Here is a 16,553-nt window from a genome sequence, read left to right as displayed (position 1 = left end):
CGCAGCCACGCTCGGGGCGCCCCGCTACCCGGAGTGACTGTAACCTCGGTCAGGCCCTGCCCAGGGGAGGGGGATTTGGCGAAGCCCCGCCTCTCACCCGCGGGCAAGTGCTGAGCCCCGAGGCGTGCGGCGAGTGGGGCTAAGGGCCAGGAGGGTGGAGAGCGAGTGTTTTACGAGCATTAATTTGTGAAGTGTAAGCACGTGAAATATAGTATAGTACAATTTTCGACCACTGTTTTGGCAATTTTTTATTTTTAATTGTGCATCAAACTAGAGATTTAAATATCCCCACCTGCCAAAAAAACGGAAGAGGTCCCTACGCTCAAGGAGCTGAAAGTTCACTGCGGAGACGAGACAAACCGCACTAGGTCTTATTTCTTCTATCTAACCGTACATTTATACCCGTTAATCCAAATGGCCCTTTTACCACATGAAACTCATCGTCAGACACAGATCCTGTCATTTTCTCCCATGTATATTAGTTATTTCTGCCCATGGCCTGTATCTCTAACACAGAGCCTCTGAACTACAGCACTATTGACATTTCGGGCCAGATAATTATTTGTGACAGGTGCTGCCCTGGGCATTGTGGGATATTTACAGCATCCCTGGCCTGCATACACTAGAAGTCGATAGCTAGCCCCTACCCCTCACTCATGGCAATCAAAAATATCTCCACATTTTACCAGTTGCCTCCTAGGGGCAAATTCATCACTGATAGAGAACCAGAGCTCTAACACTCTCATAACCTTCTTGATAGCAGACCCCTGTATTATATACATCTTTGTGCCGCTTCCCACACACAGAGCCTTGTACACAGCAGACACAGATGTTTGTTCAGTAAACTTGTGCCAGGTAAAGCACACAGAAATATGTCACCAGAGAAGAGGATGCAGCCAGCAGCACATTTTGTTGTCAGAAGCTTCATTATCAGAAATAAAACTGCTAGGAGGCTGGGTGAAGAGGAGAGCACCGTCGATTTAGTGCCCGTTATATCCAAGGCACTGTGCTAAGTGATCTGCCTGTGCTATTTCATTTTACTCCACACGATAATCCTATGCAGATGAGAAAGCTGAGGCATGAGCGTCTCAGCCACTTGTCCAGAAGAGTGGGAATCTGAACCCAGATCTTCAATGGCTAGAGTTCCACTTAACCGCACCTTTGTTCAGCAAGGCAAAGGCTTGTTGGGAATCAAGTATTTCCCTTAGAGTTCCCTCAAAACACCAAAAGTTAACACAGGTCCATCACTGATGGCAGAAATATGACTCGATATTTACGGATGACTTGTCAAAGTATGCTTAATGTTAAAATAAGAATGTGAACTAACATTATTGATCACTTATTAATGGGTCAAGCAGTCTTCTGAGCCTTTTATATGTATTCTGTTATTTTTTTACCAGAAAAACATTTGCTGTTTCAAAGTCACTGGGATGAAGATGAGCTGTTGTAATTCAAAGACCTGAATTTCAGCCCCAGCACCGACATCCAGTTTTCTGTGAGAGAAATAGCTGAAATCGTACATCTCCTGTTTACCATTAAGGGTTGCTGAAGCATCAGAGGTGAGCAAGCATACGGTCAAAGCATTTTGTACATGGTAAAGTGCCACTCATCTTTCTATAGAGAGATAGAGAGACAGGGTCTCGCTCTGTTACTCAGAGTGGCATGATCATAGCTCACTACAGCCTTGAGCTCCTGGGCCCAAGCAATCCTCCAGCCTCAGCCTCCCATAGCTGGGACTACAGATACACGCCATCAGGCCCAACTAATTTTTTTTATTTTTTGTAGAGATACGGTCTCACTACATTGCCCAGGCTCAGAAATTCTCATCTTTATTTTCATTGTGGAGAGGCCACTGAAGTGAGCCCCAATTATGAGGAAGGAAACTGACATTTCCGTTAATATGTCTCTCTGCTTCCTTGACACTCTCCAAGTGAGATTCCTGGGACCCCTATTGGTTAACAGTGCAACTTCCTGAACCCCCCTTCAGGCTTCTGTGACCAACTAAAAAATTTTACTGCTCCACTTCTGCCCAACTTTGCTCCCCAGAGATACGGATAGAGTGGCTGTTGCCAGCCTCACATGATGTTAAGTTGATATTCGGGAATAAGGTAAAAGTCAAAATGTCAAAATCCACAGTATAAGATAGAGAGGAAAGAATATTTCATTCCTAGTGTCTACAGATTAAAAGGAAAACCTAGATCTTCCACTATTAGAAGAGATCAATACTCCAGCAGTGTGGCTACTATTTGCTAATACACTAGAAAAACACTTTTCTGTCCCATTTCAGATAATGCAGAAGGAGGGGCAGGGGAGAGGAATGTTAACTGTTGGATTCCAGGCTGTCCCAACAGCCACAAATTAATTCTAGTCACAATTTACCCCCAGCAGATTCACATAGTGAGAAATTCATAAGACCCTATTTACATATTTCAGTATTAAAGCCCCAAGAACCAGGGTCATTTGATGGTATTAATAACAGTCCTAAAGATTCTGACAGCAGTGACATTTCAGAGAAAGAAATGCCAGGACACCCACGCATCAGAGAGATCGACATTTGACACTGCGCATTGTTGGCGATATTCAAGTGCTAATCATTCCATTTTTGTTTTCCTTCTACCATATGCATTTTTTGAGATTGGTTTGCATCTCTTTATCATCAGAGCTACTTGGTTTTGCTTATTACTAACTCCTTTATCATTATGAGGTCCACACCAGGGCTATTTAAATACTTGAAAGAGGAACAATTAAACCCTCTGCTGAAACATTAGTCTAGAAGGAGATATAAGGTTACTTCCTTCAGTAACACACTCCGCTACATAGTCAGGTGAAGATTGTCTCTGTAGAGGCTTCCGGATGTGGTTATAGTAAACATGGACTGTGCAAGCTTGCGCTGAAGGAGGATGAGGGGATGGACTTAAAATCTTGAAACAGAGTGTTTGGAAGAGCTGACCTTGGAGCAGAGCATTGCCGAGTATCTGAAAGATGTCAACGACCCTCGCTGCTGCTCGGAGACCTTGGGGATGACCTGCACCCACTAGCATGCCTGGATGGTTCAAAAAGGCGTGGTATGGGCTGGCGTCTTTACTCAGCTTCTCCTCCTTCATCCTGATCATCGTTGCCCTGGTAGTGCCCCACTGGCTGAGTGGGAAAATCCTTTGTCAGACTGGAGTGGATCTGGTCAACGCCACAGACAGAGAGCTGGTCAAATTCATTGGGGACATTTACTACGGGCTCTTCCGAGGGTGTAAGGTGCGGCAGTGTGGGCTTGGGAGCCGCCAGTCCCAATTCACAAGTAAGTATATTGGGGGCGTGAAAGCTATTTCTAGGCACTTATTTTTGTTACTGTGTGACAGTGCTTTTGTCTCATTGTGGAATTTGGCTGCTGCCTCAATCTCAGGCATAATGTCAAAGTCCACAGTGAGCCAAGGGTTCTGGACCCACATCAAAAAGATCTTTCCTTCCTTCCTTCTTTTCTTTTTCTGTAGAGGTGTATAGAAACATTACATAGAAATAAGGATTTGTGCATTTTTGCAGTTTACCTCTATTAATAATGACTATTGAAACATGGGAGGTTTACATGTGTCAGACATTCTACTAAGCACCTCACACCACTTGTCTCCTTAAAGACTTAGAACAAACTTATATAGAAGGAATTGTTAATGTTCCCATTTTCCAGAGGAGTACACTGAGGCTTGGAGAGGTTACATAACTTACCTGAGGTCACCCAGCCAGGAAACAGTAGAGCCGGACTCCAGACCAATGCCACGTGACCACAACAAGTGGGTGGAGGCTGCCTGCAGAACTGAACCTTTGGGAAGCACGATGAACACTTCCACGTCTACTTTTGTAAAAACTTCATAGTCTGAGAAAATGCAAAGGGGCACTGTGCTTGGGTTCTGGAATCAGACTACCCCGGCTGGAAGCCCTACTGGAAAGTTTCCTGGCGGGGAGACCTCAAGCAAGGCCCTTGCCTGCTCTCTGTGAACGTGAGCGGGCATGGACTTTGGCTGGTGTTCAGTGTGGCATCAGAGCTGCCTGGGATGTAAGCAGAGCAGTCTGCACAAACAGGAATCCAAGCTAGGCTTAGGAATGGGCTTCTGGGAAGGAAAAAACAAAACAGGCAATTTTCTGCAAGCCTTTTGAATCGATGAGATCGCTGGTGAAAACAGTGTCCACACAAAACCGTAATTAATCAATACCATGCCAATGCAAGGTGATACAGAATTATATTCATTCCTTGATTTCTATATTTCAGAATTGTAGTAGTTTATACATATCTGGCCAAGGTAAATGTCATATTAAATTGATAAGGACAAAAAGCTGGAACCGTTGGCAAATATTATACAAATTGTCATCATTTAAATACACAAAAAATTTATATTTGTTATGTATATTCAAGAACAGTATCTCTGGGCATATTTATATTTACCTAGCAATTAGATTAAACCCTGAATATTGAAAAAATAGCTCCATCAAAATTATAACATAAAACTTGAAAATACACACCCATAAAGAAATTTAAAAAAGAAATGCTAAAAGCTAACCATGACAACTATAGGGACTACTCGATTCTGAACTAGATGCTATTGCTATAAAGGATGTCATCAGGACTGTAGGGGCCAAGGGAAAACTTCCCCTTTGCGCTCTGAAGCTTCTCTTAAACAATCTACTGACAACAGGCAGATTAATAAAGAAAATGGCATACACATTTATTAGCATGCATAGGGGAAAATCACAGAGTGATTGTCCGCTATCTCAATGGGGTACAGATGGTTATATCCTCTTCATCTTAGGGGAAAGGGAGATGGGGAAGTGTGGATGATTTTAGGGGACTAGTAAATTATTTTTAGGGAAAGTCAATGGGCTTGCAGAACATACAATGAGCTGGAAGAAAGTCTGTTGGGCACACAGGGCAGACATTGGCTTGTGACAAAAGTCTGTCCAGCTGTGTTAACAAACTTCGGTCTTTCTTCCTGTGATATGGGTACAATTAATGAACACTCAGGAAAGGGACCAGAGGTCTTTTTCTTCAGTGGGTCTGGACGTAGGCAGGTAAGGGAACGTCAGAGAACTACCTCATCCTGTGCTTTAGACAGACAAAGAATGGAGAGACAGGAGGGAGAGGGGAGGCCAGAGAGACCTTGAGGCTTCTTCACAAAGCTTCATATTTTGGGGGTATTGGATTCTGAACCCCAACAGGACAATTGTTGAAACTTGAATAGGGTGAGAAGATTAAACAGCAGTCACTTGCCAGCATTAACCTAATGACTAGACACCTGCCATTCCCAGCTCACAGAAATGTAAACTGCTTTGAGTGGGAAGCTGCAAACAAATACGTATTTTGTTTGAGCCTTGGAGGAGTTCAGTAAGTACTTCTTGCCTTCCTCCTCCTTCCTTCTTAGGACATCCATGGGAAACGTTTTCGGTTCGTCTAACATGTTCTGGTCTGGAAAGCATCAGAACCCTGTGAGAAGCATAAAGGACATTTGATTCTTGTCCCTGAGTAGGAGAGTATTTGAGAAGGTTTTGTTTCCTGCTGCCCTGGGGTGGTCTCAGAGGAGGGTCTATAAACATCCGTTCACAATACCTTGGATGTGATTCTCTTTCAAAGCATTCACGAGGAGCCTGGGGCCAGGTTCCTCCTGTGCTTGGCTAGCTTTACCCCGATACAGCTCGGGGACACTGATATTATAAGGTTCTCTAGTGCCAGTCTAGTCTCCTTTAGATTTACAGCTTTTAATTCTAGCACAATGTAACCTCGAGGCAGCTACAGGGTATATCAGAGCCTCCCACAACCTGGAGTCTGTTTCTCCTGGAGTCTCTTTCTGCCATTCACTATCCATCTGTAGGGAAAAAAAAAAAAAATCCCCGCAGTTGCAGATCAGTGTAGATGGGGACAAAAGTGAAAGTGCTTTGTAAACTGTGGGGTAGGGAGGTTTTACTGGGTCTCGTTCACAAACAGCCACTTCTCTCATCACAGAGGTCTCCCCAAAAATTCACCCAGGGGAATCAATTCCCACACCAATCGTGGAGAAAACCAAAGAACTATTCATCACAAAGATTAAGTCCCTTTTTTAATACCCAGGCCCTATGAAATAAAAACAAGTCAACATGGCTGTTTGGGTGGCTAGAGAAAGAAAGAGACAAACATTACTTTAGCATTGTCCACACACTCAATTGTACTATGGAGTATTTACAGACCAGACTCTTAGGAAAACAAGGATGAACAAAACCAACAAGTACCTGCCCTAGAAAAGTTTACCATCTGGCCAGGTACAGTGACTCACTCCTGTAATCCAAGCACTTTGGGAGGCCAAGGCAGCTGGACCACCTGAAGTCAGGAATTTGAGACCAGCCTGGCTGACATGGTGGTCTCTACTAAAAATACAAAAATTAGCCAGGGGTGGTGGCAGGTGCCTGTAATCCCAGCTGCTCAGGAGGCTGAGGCAGGAGAATCACTTGAACCCACGAGGTGGAAGTTGCAGTGAGCCAAGATTGTGCCATTGCACTCCGGGCCTGGGTGAAAAGAGTGAAAATCCATCTCAAAAAAAAAAAAAGAAAGAAAGAAAAAAGAAAAGTTAGGCCGGGCGCGGTGGCTCAAGCCTGTAATCCCAGCACTTTGGGAGGCCGAGACGGGCGGATCACAAGGTCAGGAGATCGAGACCATCCTGGCTAACACGGTGAAACCCCGTCTCTACTAAAAACTACAAAAAACTAGCCGGGCGACGTGGGGGCGCCTGTAGTCCCAGCTACTCGGGAGGCTGAGGCAGGAGAATGGCGTGAACCCGGGAGGCGGAGCTTGCAGTGAGCTGAGACCCGGCCACAGCACTCCAGCCTGGGTGACAGAGCGAGACTCCATCTCAAAAAAAAAAAAAAAAAAAAAAAAAAGAAAAGTTTACCATCTGATGAAGGAGAGGCAGGTAAATATGTACTAGGCGCAGAACACAGTATCTGAAGCCACTGTGTTATAGTTCATTTCCTTCCATTTTTACTATGCTAGAGAAGAGATTTTATTACGCCCATTTTACTGATGAGGAAATTAGAGATCAGAGAAATCAATACATAAAATAATTTCTTTAAAAGCACCTAATGTAATAGATTGCTCTGCAGCTTTTAGTTCTGTGGTTCCTCTATACTCCCTACCCCACAGGTATTCCACTAGTGGCCAGGACCTGGGTTTGACTTCAGATGTCCTGCTTTTCTTATTTGCCCTGCTGGGGCACAAAGGGCTGCCAGACCTCTCTGGGATTCAGAGCAAACAAATTATCTAATAGTCTTAGATGCTGACAGAATGATTAATCAATTCTGGTACTCAAGTGAGTTACCTCTAATGCATAGGAAACAACTATATCTATTCAAATACAAAATAAGACCTCCAGAATTCAAGACTCTATATTTAGAATTTTAAACCTCTAATTTTCTGTGCTTTCTGATTTTTCTGCTCTAGCCCTGTAATAGAGTAGTTAAGCTGACACTTTCTTGCTATGGGAGCGAGGCTAAGCTATTTCACTTCTCCGAGCCTCAGTTTCCTCATTTGTAAGTGTGAGAGAGGGTGTCCATGAGCAACAAAACAAAGAATATGTATAAAGCCAGCGGAATATACTCTGCACCCCATACAGGTGGCTGTTGTCATTTATCACCGTGAATCATGTGTTGTCATTTATCACCATGAATAGTGTGTACGGTCATGGATTTCAAGCGGGAAACTTAAATGTAATTCCTAGTGGGAGACACCTAAAACTCTTGGAGTCTGGGTTTCAAATATGAAAGGCAAGTGAACAACAGCTTTCCTAGGGCAGCACTGGGTGTCAGGCTAAGGCAGAGTCACCCCTCAGAAAGAAAGTAGAAAGAACTGGAGCATTAACACTCCTGAGACAGGATTCGAATTTCTATCTTTTTCTTCTTTTTTTAAAATAATTTAAGTTAGAGACAGAACCTTGCTATGTTGCCCAGACTTATCTCCAACCCCTGGCCTCAAGTAATCCCCCCCATCTTGGCCTCCAGAAGTGCTGGGATTACAGGCATGAGCCACTGCCCCAGCCTCGAATTTCTAAATAATGACATATATTAAAAAATAATAAAATCTCAATTAACCGTGAGGTCTCAGCCCTGAGTTATGGCACAAGAATGTGGGGGTTGAGTGAGATTTGCCCTTTGCCAATAAGCATTTTTAAAATATAGTTAATGCACTTCCTACTATGAAGACCAAGGACCGGGCACTCTTTACTACCCTCTCCACATCACTCCATATGCCCCAAATTCCCTCTCCCCCATCATCCTAATATGGTTATTACTCAGTTTTTTAAAATCAAATCTGGATAGGGGTTCAATCATTATGTGGATATGATTCTTTCTTTTTAAAAGATGAATTGTGTACATTATGGACATTATGGATACCTTAATTTATTTTTTTTATTTTTATTCTTTTTAGGCAGAGTCTCGCTCTGTCACCCAGGTTGGAGTGCAGTGGTACGATCTCAGCTCACTGCAAGTTCCGCCTCCTGGGTTCACGCCATTCTCCTGCCTCAGCCTCCCAAGTAACTGGGACTACAGGCGCCTGCTACCATGCCCGGCTAATTTTTTGTATTTTTAGTAGAGACGGGGTTTCACCGTGTTAGCCAGGATGGTCTCGATCTGCTGACCTTGTGATCCGCCTGTCTCGGCCTCCCAAAGTGCTGGGATTACAGGTGTGAGCCACCACGCCCGGCCACCTTAATTTATTAAATCGATCTATTCACATACTGTTTTTTCTCCAATCTTCGCTATTGTAATGAATATCCAATATTTGATCCATGCTTTGAGCACATGTAAGAGTGCTTCTGGAAAATAAATTCCTAGAAGTGAATTTGCTTTAGTAGATGTTGCCACATTGCCCTCTAACAAGGTTACATGAATTAATATTTCTACGAGACTTGAAAGTGCCTCTTCCTTACACCATTGTCAACACAGTGTGTTAGCAAACATTTTGATCTTTGCCATTCACATAGGTGACTGTTTTCTATTTTAAGAGTTTGGGTGAGCATTACTATGTTAGTCATGTGTCCTAAGGATTGCCTGGTCAAGAAAGGGGATAATGAAACAATTTAAAAATCAGGCACAAGCGGCCAGGTCTGGTGGCTCATGCCTGTAATCCCAGCACTTTGGGAGGCCAACGCGGGTAGATCACTTGAGGCTAGGAGTTCGAGACCAGCCTGGCCAACATGGTGAAACCCCGCCTACTGAAAATGCAAAAATTAGCCAGGCATGGTGGTGGGTGCCTGTAATCCCAGCTATTGGAAAGGCTGAGGCACGAGAATTGCTTGAATCAGAGAGGAGGAGGTTGCACCAAGCTGAGATGGTGCCACTGCACTCCAGCCTGGGCAACAGAAGGAGATTCTGTCTCAAAAATAAAAATAAATAAAAATCAGGCACAAGCTACTGTGTCTGAAACAAAAAGGGGCTGAGGGTTTGAAAAGAGAAAAAAAAAAATCTAAGGGACATTAAGATGGGATAGAGGCACAGGGAAGAAAGATGCTTTACAAAGACAAACTCACTGGAAAGGAGCTCATCTTCCAGGATAAAGTTTCCAATGCCGATGAGATAACCATAGGGAGATAAAAAAAAATGGAAATTCAGAACTGGAAAGAAACATCAGAACTTACAGTGTAAACGTGGAGTGCCTGAAAACGTGTAAGTGGAAAGGACACCTAATGGAAAAAATAAAAACTCTACTTCTCAGGATTGGGAGACGCCAACCTTCAGTGACTGAGAGAGGCAGGTGAACCAGCAAAGGAACTAGTTCCATCAGGGTGGGTATTCAGCAGGAACCTTGGAGCAATTGCAGAGGAATAAGTATGCTCAGAAGTTCTGTAGCTTTCATAATGTTCAATTCTTCATTTATAACTACTAAAGATCATGACTTGACACTGTTAAAACACACAGTTGTGAACAACAGTTCTCAGAAAAGGAATTTTGAGGAAAGACTTTATTCCAGTTAACAGTTTGCAAACCAGGGAAACACAGCCTCTGGTGTAAAAGGAAGGTGTATTCCAGAGAAGAAAGGGAAGGCTCAGGTTTTACAGCAAAAGTTCCCAGCCAGGTTTCCAATCAGGTCTATTTATGTAAATAAAGGATTCAAATTCACTTAGTTCTGATTGGTCGATACAGCTGAACCCTGATTAGCTAATACAGCTGAGCCCTGATTGGTCATTACAGCTGAGCCCTGATTGGCTGAGGCAGATCTCAAAGATAAAAAGGTGTGGGTTTTCAAGGAACTCAAAGGATGTGTGTGACCCCCTAGTCAGTAAATGGCCACTTGGCCCTATTTTAAATTTAGACCGAGTTAACCACTCAGGACCCATCTTGAAGGACTGGCTCTTTCAGGGTCACATTTGTTCTCATAGTATATTGAATTATAAATCTTATATAGAGTATAGAGTTGCCTTGCCCAAACACAAGCAATTTAATGTCTCCAAGCCTGTGGGTGAAGGGAGTTTATAAAATCTACCTCATGTCTTTGTCATGTGCATTGAACAAGATGACCATGTAAAATGTTTGGCCCATGACTGCATTTAGTCAATGTTGATTATCCTCAATTCATCTGCATGGATTACTATCCCCATTGTACTGATGAAGAAACTGAGGCTTGAGAAGTCACATGACTTTCCCAAGACCGCCAAAATATAACAGCAATAACCACAGCTGCCATTTTTGAGAACTGACTTGGCCAGGCAATATTTGAGCTACTCTATTATGCTACGCCATTTCATCTTCACAGCTGGTACTGGTGGCAAACATAGAGAAAACAAATATAAATTAAGATTTCACTAACTTATTTTGCCATATTCATAAGGCAAATTAATATTTTAATAAAATGTTGTACAATGTCAGAATTATGTGTCCTTCATACATGGGGGTAAGCAAGGGTCTACCTTGCTGAGTCACTGGGGCCTGTGTGCATCAGTTCACATCAGACCCCAGAGCTTCAAGCTCAGTGCAGCTTAAACTGACAACCAGGACACATTTTGATTTTGTGTCTGCTCCAAGGAAGAGAGGCTTGTTGGTCAACTGACAAGCATGAATCTAGAGGCCATGAGTTCATCTCAGAAAATCTCCCGCTGTTTGAAAACCCCACGCTTGCTGTCTTGCCTTCACCCCTGTCTATCGAAGCCTTCATGGTAAGCAAGCTTGGGCTTTATGAAAGTGACTCTAACTCTGATATTGAAATAGTGGCTGTGTCTTGTCTCCCTAGTCTTCCCACACCTGGTGAAGGAGCTCAACGCAGGCCTTCATGTGATGATTCTGCTGCTCCTCTTCCTGGCCTTGGCCCTGGCTCTGGTCAGCATGGGCTTTGCCATTCTCAACATGATCCAGGTCCCATACCGGGCAGTCAACGGTCCTGGGGGTATCTGCCTATGGAATGTCCTGGCAGGTAAGAAGTCCCTTAGGGAGAGAAAATTGTGTCCACACCATCACAGGGCTGGGCTCCAAGTAGTTGGGCAGAAGGTGTGAAGGAACTAAAATGCCCCACTGGAGCTTTGACTTTCCTGGGTCTAAGACCTTCTTGATGGGCATGGAATGAATGTCCTCTTTTTCTTTTTCTTTTTCTTTTTTGAGACAGGGTCTCACTTTGTCACCCACACTGGAGTGCAGTGGTGCAATCTCAGTTCACTGCAGCCTTGACCTCCTGGGTTCAAGTGATCTTCCCACCTCAGGCCCCCAAGTAGCTGGGAGTACAGGTGTGCACCACCATGCCCAGCTAATTTTTTGTAGTTTTTGTAGAGACGGGGTTTTACCATGTTGCCCAGGCTAGTCTCAAACTCCTGAGCTCAAGGGATCCACCTTCCTTGGCCTCCCAAAGTGCTCATGAATTTCCTTTTTAAGTTACAGAGTCTGTCACAATAAAGAACCATCTTATTAGAGTACGTGAATGGCTGAGGACTTAGAGTAGTGAAGAGAGATCGAGGTGAAAGGAGAAGCTGGAAAACAGAGAGCTGAAAGTAGGGAGAGGTGGGGGCCCTGGGACGGGGAAAGAGATGGAGCTGGTGCTGCAGTTGAGGCTGGGAGGAACTCCACAAACGACAGAAGAGAAGGGTATTGTGAGCAAGAGTCCATTTGTGAAAGGCTCCTCCATTCAGGCTCTGGGTTAAGAAGGCGAAGTGAGTGCCATCTAGCTGCCAAGGTCTTTAGTGTTCCCCCCCACACACACCTGGGCATATTAATGCAGACAGCACTCACTGGCTGTCTCAACTCTCCCTCCTCTCACCTTCCCAGCACCTTCACTGCACCATGCCCTTAAACTAGATGCAACTTACTGAGCAGCCACTAAGGGTTAGGCATGGACCTGGGGATTTTGCATGCATTACTTTGTTTACATCTCACCACATCTCTACAGGAGGTATTATTAGACCTACGTTTACAGATGAAGCGCCTGAGGCTCAAAGAAGTTAAACAGTCGCACAGTAATGAGTGGCAGAGGTGGTATTCCAATCTAGGCATAACTGATCCTAAGCTCTTTATTTTTCCACAGATCCATGCTCTCGTTTATGACCATCATGACCTATTTTCCAAGCCAAAAACTAAAAGATATGTGTGTGTGCGCGCGTGTGCGCACGTGCGTGCATGCATGTTGATTTAGGAGTATATTGATGCACAGAAATTAATTCACATTTAATTATGCACTTAACACATCATCTGTAATGAAAATAAGAGAATCTTGTGAAATGAGGGCTGTCTCTGAAAACTCAGGTCAAATATTCAAGGTACCATTCGGACAATAACCCCTCACTATGATTACCTTATACAAGAATATCATAAAATATAAAAACAGGTAATGTTATTTTATTATGTATTGTAATGTATATCAAGAAATCCATTATTATGTGTTTGCCTTTGTTTGCAGATGGTAGCCACCCTGTAGAATTGTTTATATACGTGGCTCACCCTCATCAAGACTACAGGCATCTTTCTCATCTGCATGCATCCTCACAGAGGCTGGCATGTAAAAAGTGCTCAATCCTGCTTTAAATAAATGCTTATCTCTGTCCATTTCTTTCCTCAGAGAGATAGCACTCTCAAACTCTACTGAGGAGAGATTAGCAACAGGCAAAATAGCCTGGGCAACATAGCAAGACCCCATTTCTACAAAAATAAAAAATAAAAAAATTAGCTGTGCGTGGTGTCAGGCGCCTGTAGTCTCAGCTACTTGGGAACTGTAATCCCAACACTTAGGGAGGCTGAGGTGGGAGAATTGCTTGAGCCTGGGAGGTCCAGGCTGCAGCGAACCGTGATCATGCCACTGCACTCCAGCCTCAGCCAACAGAGCAAAACCTTGTTTCAAAAAAAATAAAAATAAAAACAGGTAAAACTTTATGTCTTTTGACAAAACTTTATTTCTTGCCACTGAGCTTAAAAAAAACAAAAACACTGCAGTATCAAAAGGCAGAAAAACGTGAACAGCCTTTGCATGTCTTTGGACTAAACAATTCCATGTTTGGATTTATGCTAAGGAAATACTCGACAAGAGAACAAGGATGTACATAAAATGGTATTTGCTGTAGCACTTTATGATATCAAAAAATTAGAAGTAATATAGACACCCAGAAATAAGGTCATACTTACTTAAATTATAGTGTGTGACCATATATCCATAATTTAGTAGAGACTGTTTAGTCTCTACTAAAAATGCTCACATAAATTATAGTGTGTAGTGCATAAAATACTATGCACTCATTTACAGTCATGCTGTAAGCCTGGCATGGTGATGGATGCCTGTAATCCCAGCACTTGGGGATGCTGAGGCGGGAGGATTGCTTGAGCCCAGGAGTTCAAGACCAGCCTGGGCAACATAGTGAGATCCCATCTCCACAAACAAACAAAAACCAAAAATTAGCCAAGCATGGTGGCACGCACCCATGATCCCAGCTACTCAGGAGACTGAGGCGAGAGGATCGCTTGAACCCAGGAGGTCAAGGCTGCAATGAGCTATGATCACGCCACTGCTCTCGAGCCTGGATGACAGGGCAAGACCCTGTCTCAAAAAAAAATAAAAACAAACAATAAAGTCGTGCTGTAACAGAATATTTAACAACACATAAAAATATCCAAGTGAGGGGAAAAAATCAAATTTAAAATCCAAGTAAGAACACCGTAATACGAATTTTGTTAAAGAGAAAGAAACATAAAGAAAAACACTCAAATGTTGAAAGTGTTCATGCTGGCTTTTAGGATAAAAGTAAATTTGTTTATTATGATTTTCTCTAGTGTCCAAATTTTTCTTCGATGAAGACAATAATCTTTTAAGAAGCATCATAAATGTGTTATTAAAAATACTAATTAAAACTGAAACCAGAGGAAGGGGGGAGAGAGAGAGAAAGAGAGAGAGATTCCTCCCAGAAGGTCAAAGTTTCAAGCAAAACATAGGGAAGTAGTTTGGAATTCTTCCAGTTTTCGCCTCCCTCCTTTCCTCCTTCTATGAATGGTCATCCTTGTCCTTAAGCATGGAAGGAGGATAATTAAAGAGGAGAGCAACAGTTTTTCTTACATCTTACCACATAGCCTTCATGGTCTTCATAGAAATCCTGAGATATTTTAGACAATGAACTTCTCCAAATGTGGATCCCTGGGAAGCATGGTACTGGGTAAGGGGAAAATTGGAAGAGTGGGCCGGGCGCAGTGGCTCAAACGCCTGTAATTCCAGCACTTTGGGATGCCAAGGCAAATGGATCACTTGAGGTCAGGAGTTCGAGACCAGCCTGGGCAACATGATGAAGCCCCGTCTCTACGAAAAATACAAAAATTAGCCAGGTGTGGTGACAGGCACCTGTAGTCCCAGCTACTCGGGTGGCTGAGGCAGGAGAATCACTTGAACCCGGGTGGTGGAGGTTGCAGCCAGCCGAGATGGTGCCACTGCACTCCAGCCTGGGCAATAGAGCAAGACTCCATCTCAAAAAATAAATAAATAAATAAATAAAAATTGGAGGGGTGGACATTCAAAGTTGATCTGATATAAAGCAGATTCTCTCTTTCCCCGCACAATCCTGCCTTTCTCCTTCATACTGTGTGGGTTAGCTCCTACTTTTAAAAGTAAATTAAAACTTATGTCTTCCTCATAACTTTTCTAACCCAAAGCAAGTTTGTCACACGTGGCACAGAAATGCCACCTCTCATAGAGTTGTCACAATCGCAAAATGGAGCCGTGAGTGAGGGTGACCTTTTTGGGTTTCAGGTGGAGTCGTGGCGTTAGCCATAGCCAGCTTTATGGCTGCGGTGAAATTTCATGACCTGACAGAACGAATCGCCAACTTTCAGGAGAAGCTCTTCCAGTTTGTGGTGCTGGAAGAACAGTACGAAGAGTCATTTTGGATCTGCGTGGCCAGCGCGTCGGCCCATGCCGCAAACTTGGTTGTGGTGGCGATCAGTCATATTCCCCTCCCTGAGATTAAGACCAAGATCGAAGAGGCCACTGTCACGGCTGAGGATATCTTGTATTAATAGCCTTCCCCTGTTCACAGCCTGGCCTAAGTCAGTTCTGTGTGTGAATGGAGTCCTCGTGTTTTTGCAGCCTTCCCACTCTGTCATGGCCATGTTCTCAGCAGTAAGAAAAAGGATGTGAAGGACCAAGGCTGTTGCCTGGGCCAGAAAAGAAAAACTTGCCCGGGATCACCAGCATTCTTGTGTTCCTCTCTCATGACATTGGAGTTCCAGTTGCAACTGGAGAATCTGCCACTTGCCAGCTTACACACAGTAACAACTTTGCAAGGCCGTTGTGAAGTTTAAATGGGTGATGCTATTGCCAGATTCTGCATTCTGTGGAGCACTTGACAAATATAAGATACTACAGACTCCAGTAAGTGTCTGTAGATCCCTGGTCGATTCCATACAATATTGGACTGGTGAGTGGGGAAGAATTCTCAGAGGAATACGATACTGTTCCTGTTCCTGCCCTCCAGATACACCTAATCTTTCCACATGACATAGCACTTAGCAACGGTAACACTAAGAATGAAAAATAACTGCCATCTTTTGAGTGGTTACTATGTGCGAGACACTGTTCTCACTCATTTATTAACTCATCAGGTCCTAATGGCAAAAACAGCAATTACTTTTGCACCAACCTGATAATAGAACAGCCATAAGGGACCGAGGAGGGAATTAAATCTTGGGGATGGGATGTGGTATTAAAGAAAGTATCACAGTGTGAACATTTGATCTGAGCTTTGAAAGGTGAGTAGATTTTCCCAGTGGTGAAGGAAGCAAGGTTGGAGAAGGGCATTCCAGGATGCATCAGTAAGGAGGCTGGGCATAGGGTGTGAAATTACAAGGAGGGGCTGGGCACGGTGGCTCATGCCTGTAATCCCAGCACTTTGGGAGGCGGGGGCAGGCAGATCGTGAGGTCAGGAGTTCGAGACCAGCCTGGCCAATATGGTGAAACCCCATCTCTACTAAAAATACAAAAATTAGCCAGTCGTGGCGACGCACACCTGTAGTCCCAGCTACTCAAGAGGCTGAGGCAGAAGAATTGCTTGAACCCGAGAGGCAGAGCCAAGATCATGCCACTGCACTCCAGCCTGGGC

General features: G+C 43.8%; 2 protein-coding genes across 2 annotated transcripts in view; one reads left to right on the top strand and one right to left on the bottom strand.

Moving 5' to 3' along the window:
* QDPR (quinoid dihydropteridine reductase) overlaps positions 1-1,522 on the bottom strand; it is a 27,649-nt gene extending 26,127 nt beyond the window's left edge. The window contains exon 1 of the mRNA XM_011948850.1: positions 1,398-1,522. Within this exon, the coding sequence (XP_011804240.1) occupies positions 1,398-1,522 (125 nt within the window). The remainder of the gene's footprint in view (positions 1-1,397) is intronic.
* A 1,415-nt stretch (positions 1,523-2,937) lies between these two features.
* Positions 2,938-15,493, top strand: CLRN2 (clarin 2). Its single transcript, XM_011948819.1, has 3 exons — positions 2,938-3,292; positions 11,231-11,410; positions 15,206-15,493. The coding sequence occupies exons 1-3, from the start codon at positions 3,040-3,042 to the stop codon at positions 15,469-15,471; spliced, it is 699 nt and encodes a 232-aa protein (XP_011804209.1). The 5' UTR covers positions 2,938-3,039; the 3' UTR covers positions 15,472-15,493.
* The last annotated feature ends 1,060 nt before the right edge of the window (positions 15,494-16,553 follow it).

The sequence above is a fragment of the Colobus angolensis genome, unplaced genomic scaffold (assembly GCF_000951035.1).
Source record: "Colobus angolensis palliatus isolate OR3802 unplaced genomic scaffold, Cang.pa_1.0 Scaffold284, whole genome shotgun sequence".
Lineage (NCBI taxonomy): Eukaryota > Metazoa > Chordata > Mammalia > Primates > Cercopithecidae > Colobus > Colobus angolensis.
This window is presented reverse-complemented; position numbering and strand designations above follow the sequence as displayed.

What these genes read in the sequence shown, in the direction of transcription:
- CLRN2 (XM_011948819.1), top strand. Translation starts at nt 3,040, where the DNA reads ATGCCTGGATGGTTCAAAAAGGCGTGGTATGGGCTGGCGTCTTTACTC. An exon ending in CCGCCAGTCCCAATTCACAA is followed by an intron (nt 3,293 to 11,230) that starts GTAAGTATATTG and finishes TTGTCTCCCTAG; the next exon opens with TCTTCCCACACCTGGTGAAG. An exon ending in CCTATGGAATGTCCTGGCAG is followed by an intron (nt 11,411 to 15,205) that starts GTAAGAAGTCCC and finishes TTTGGGTTTCAG; the next exon opens with GTGGAGTCGTGGCGTTAGCC.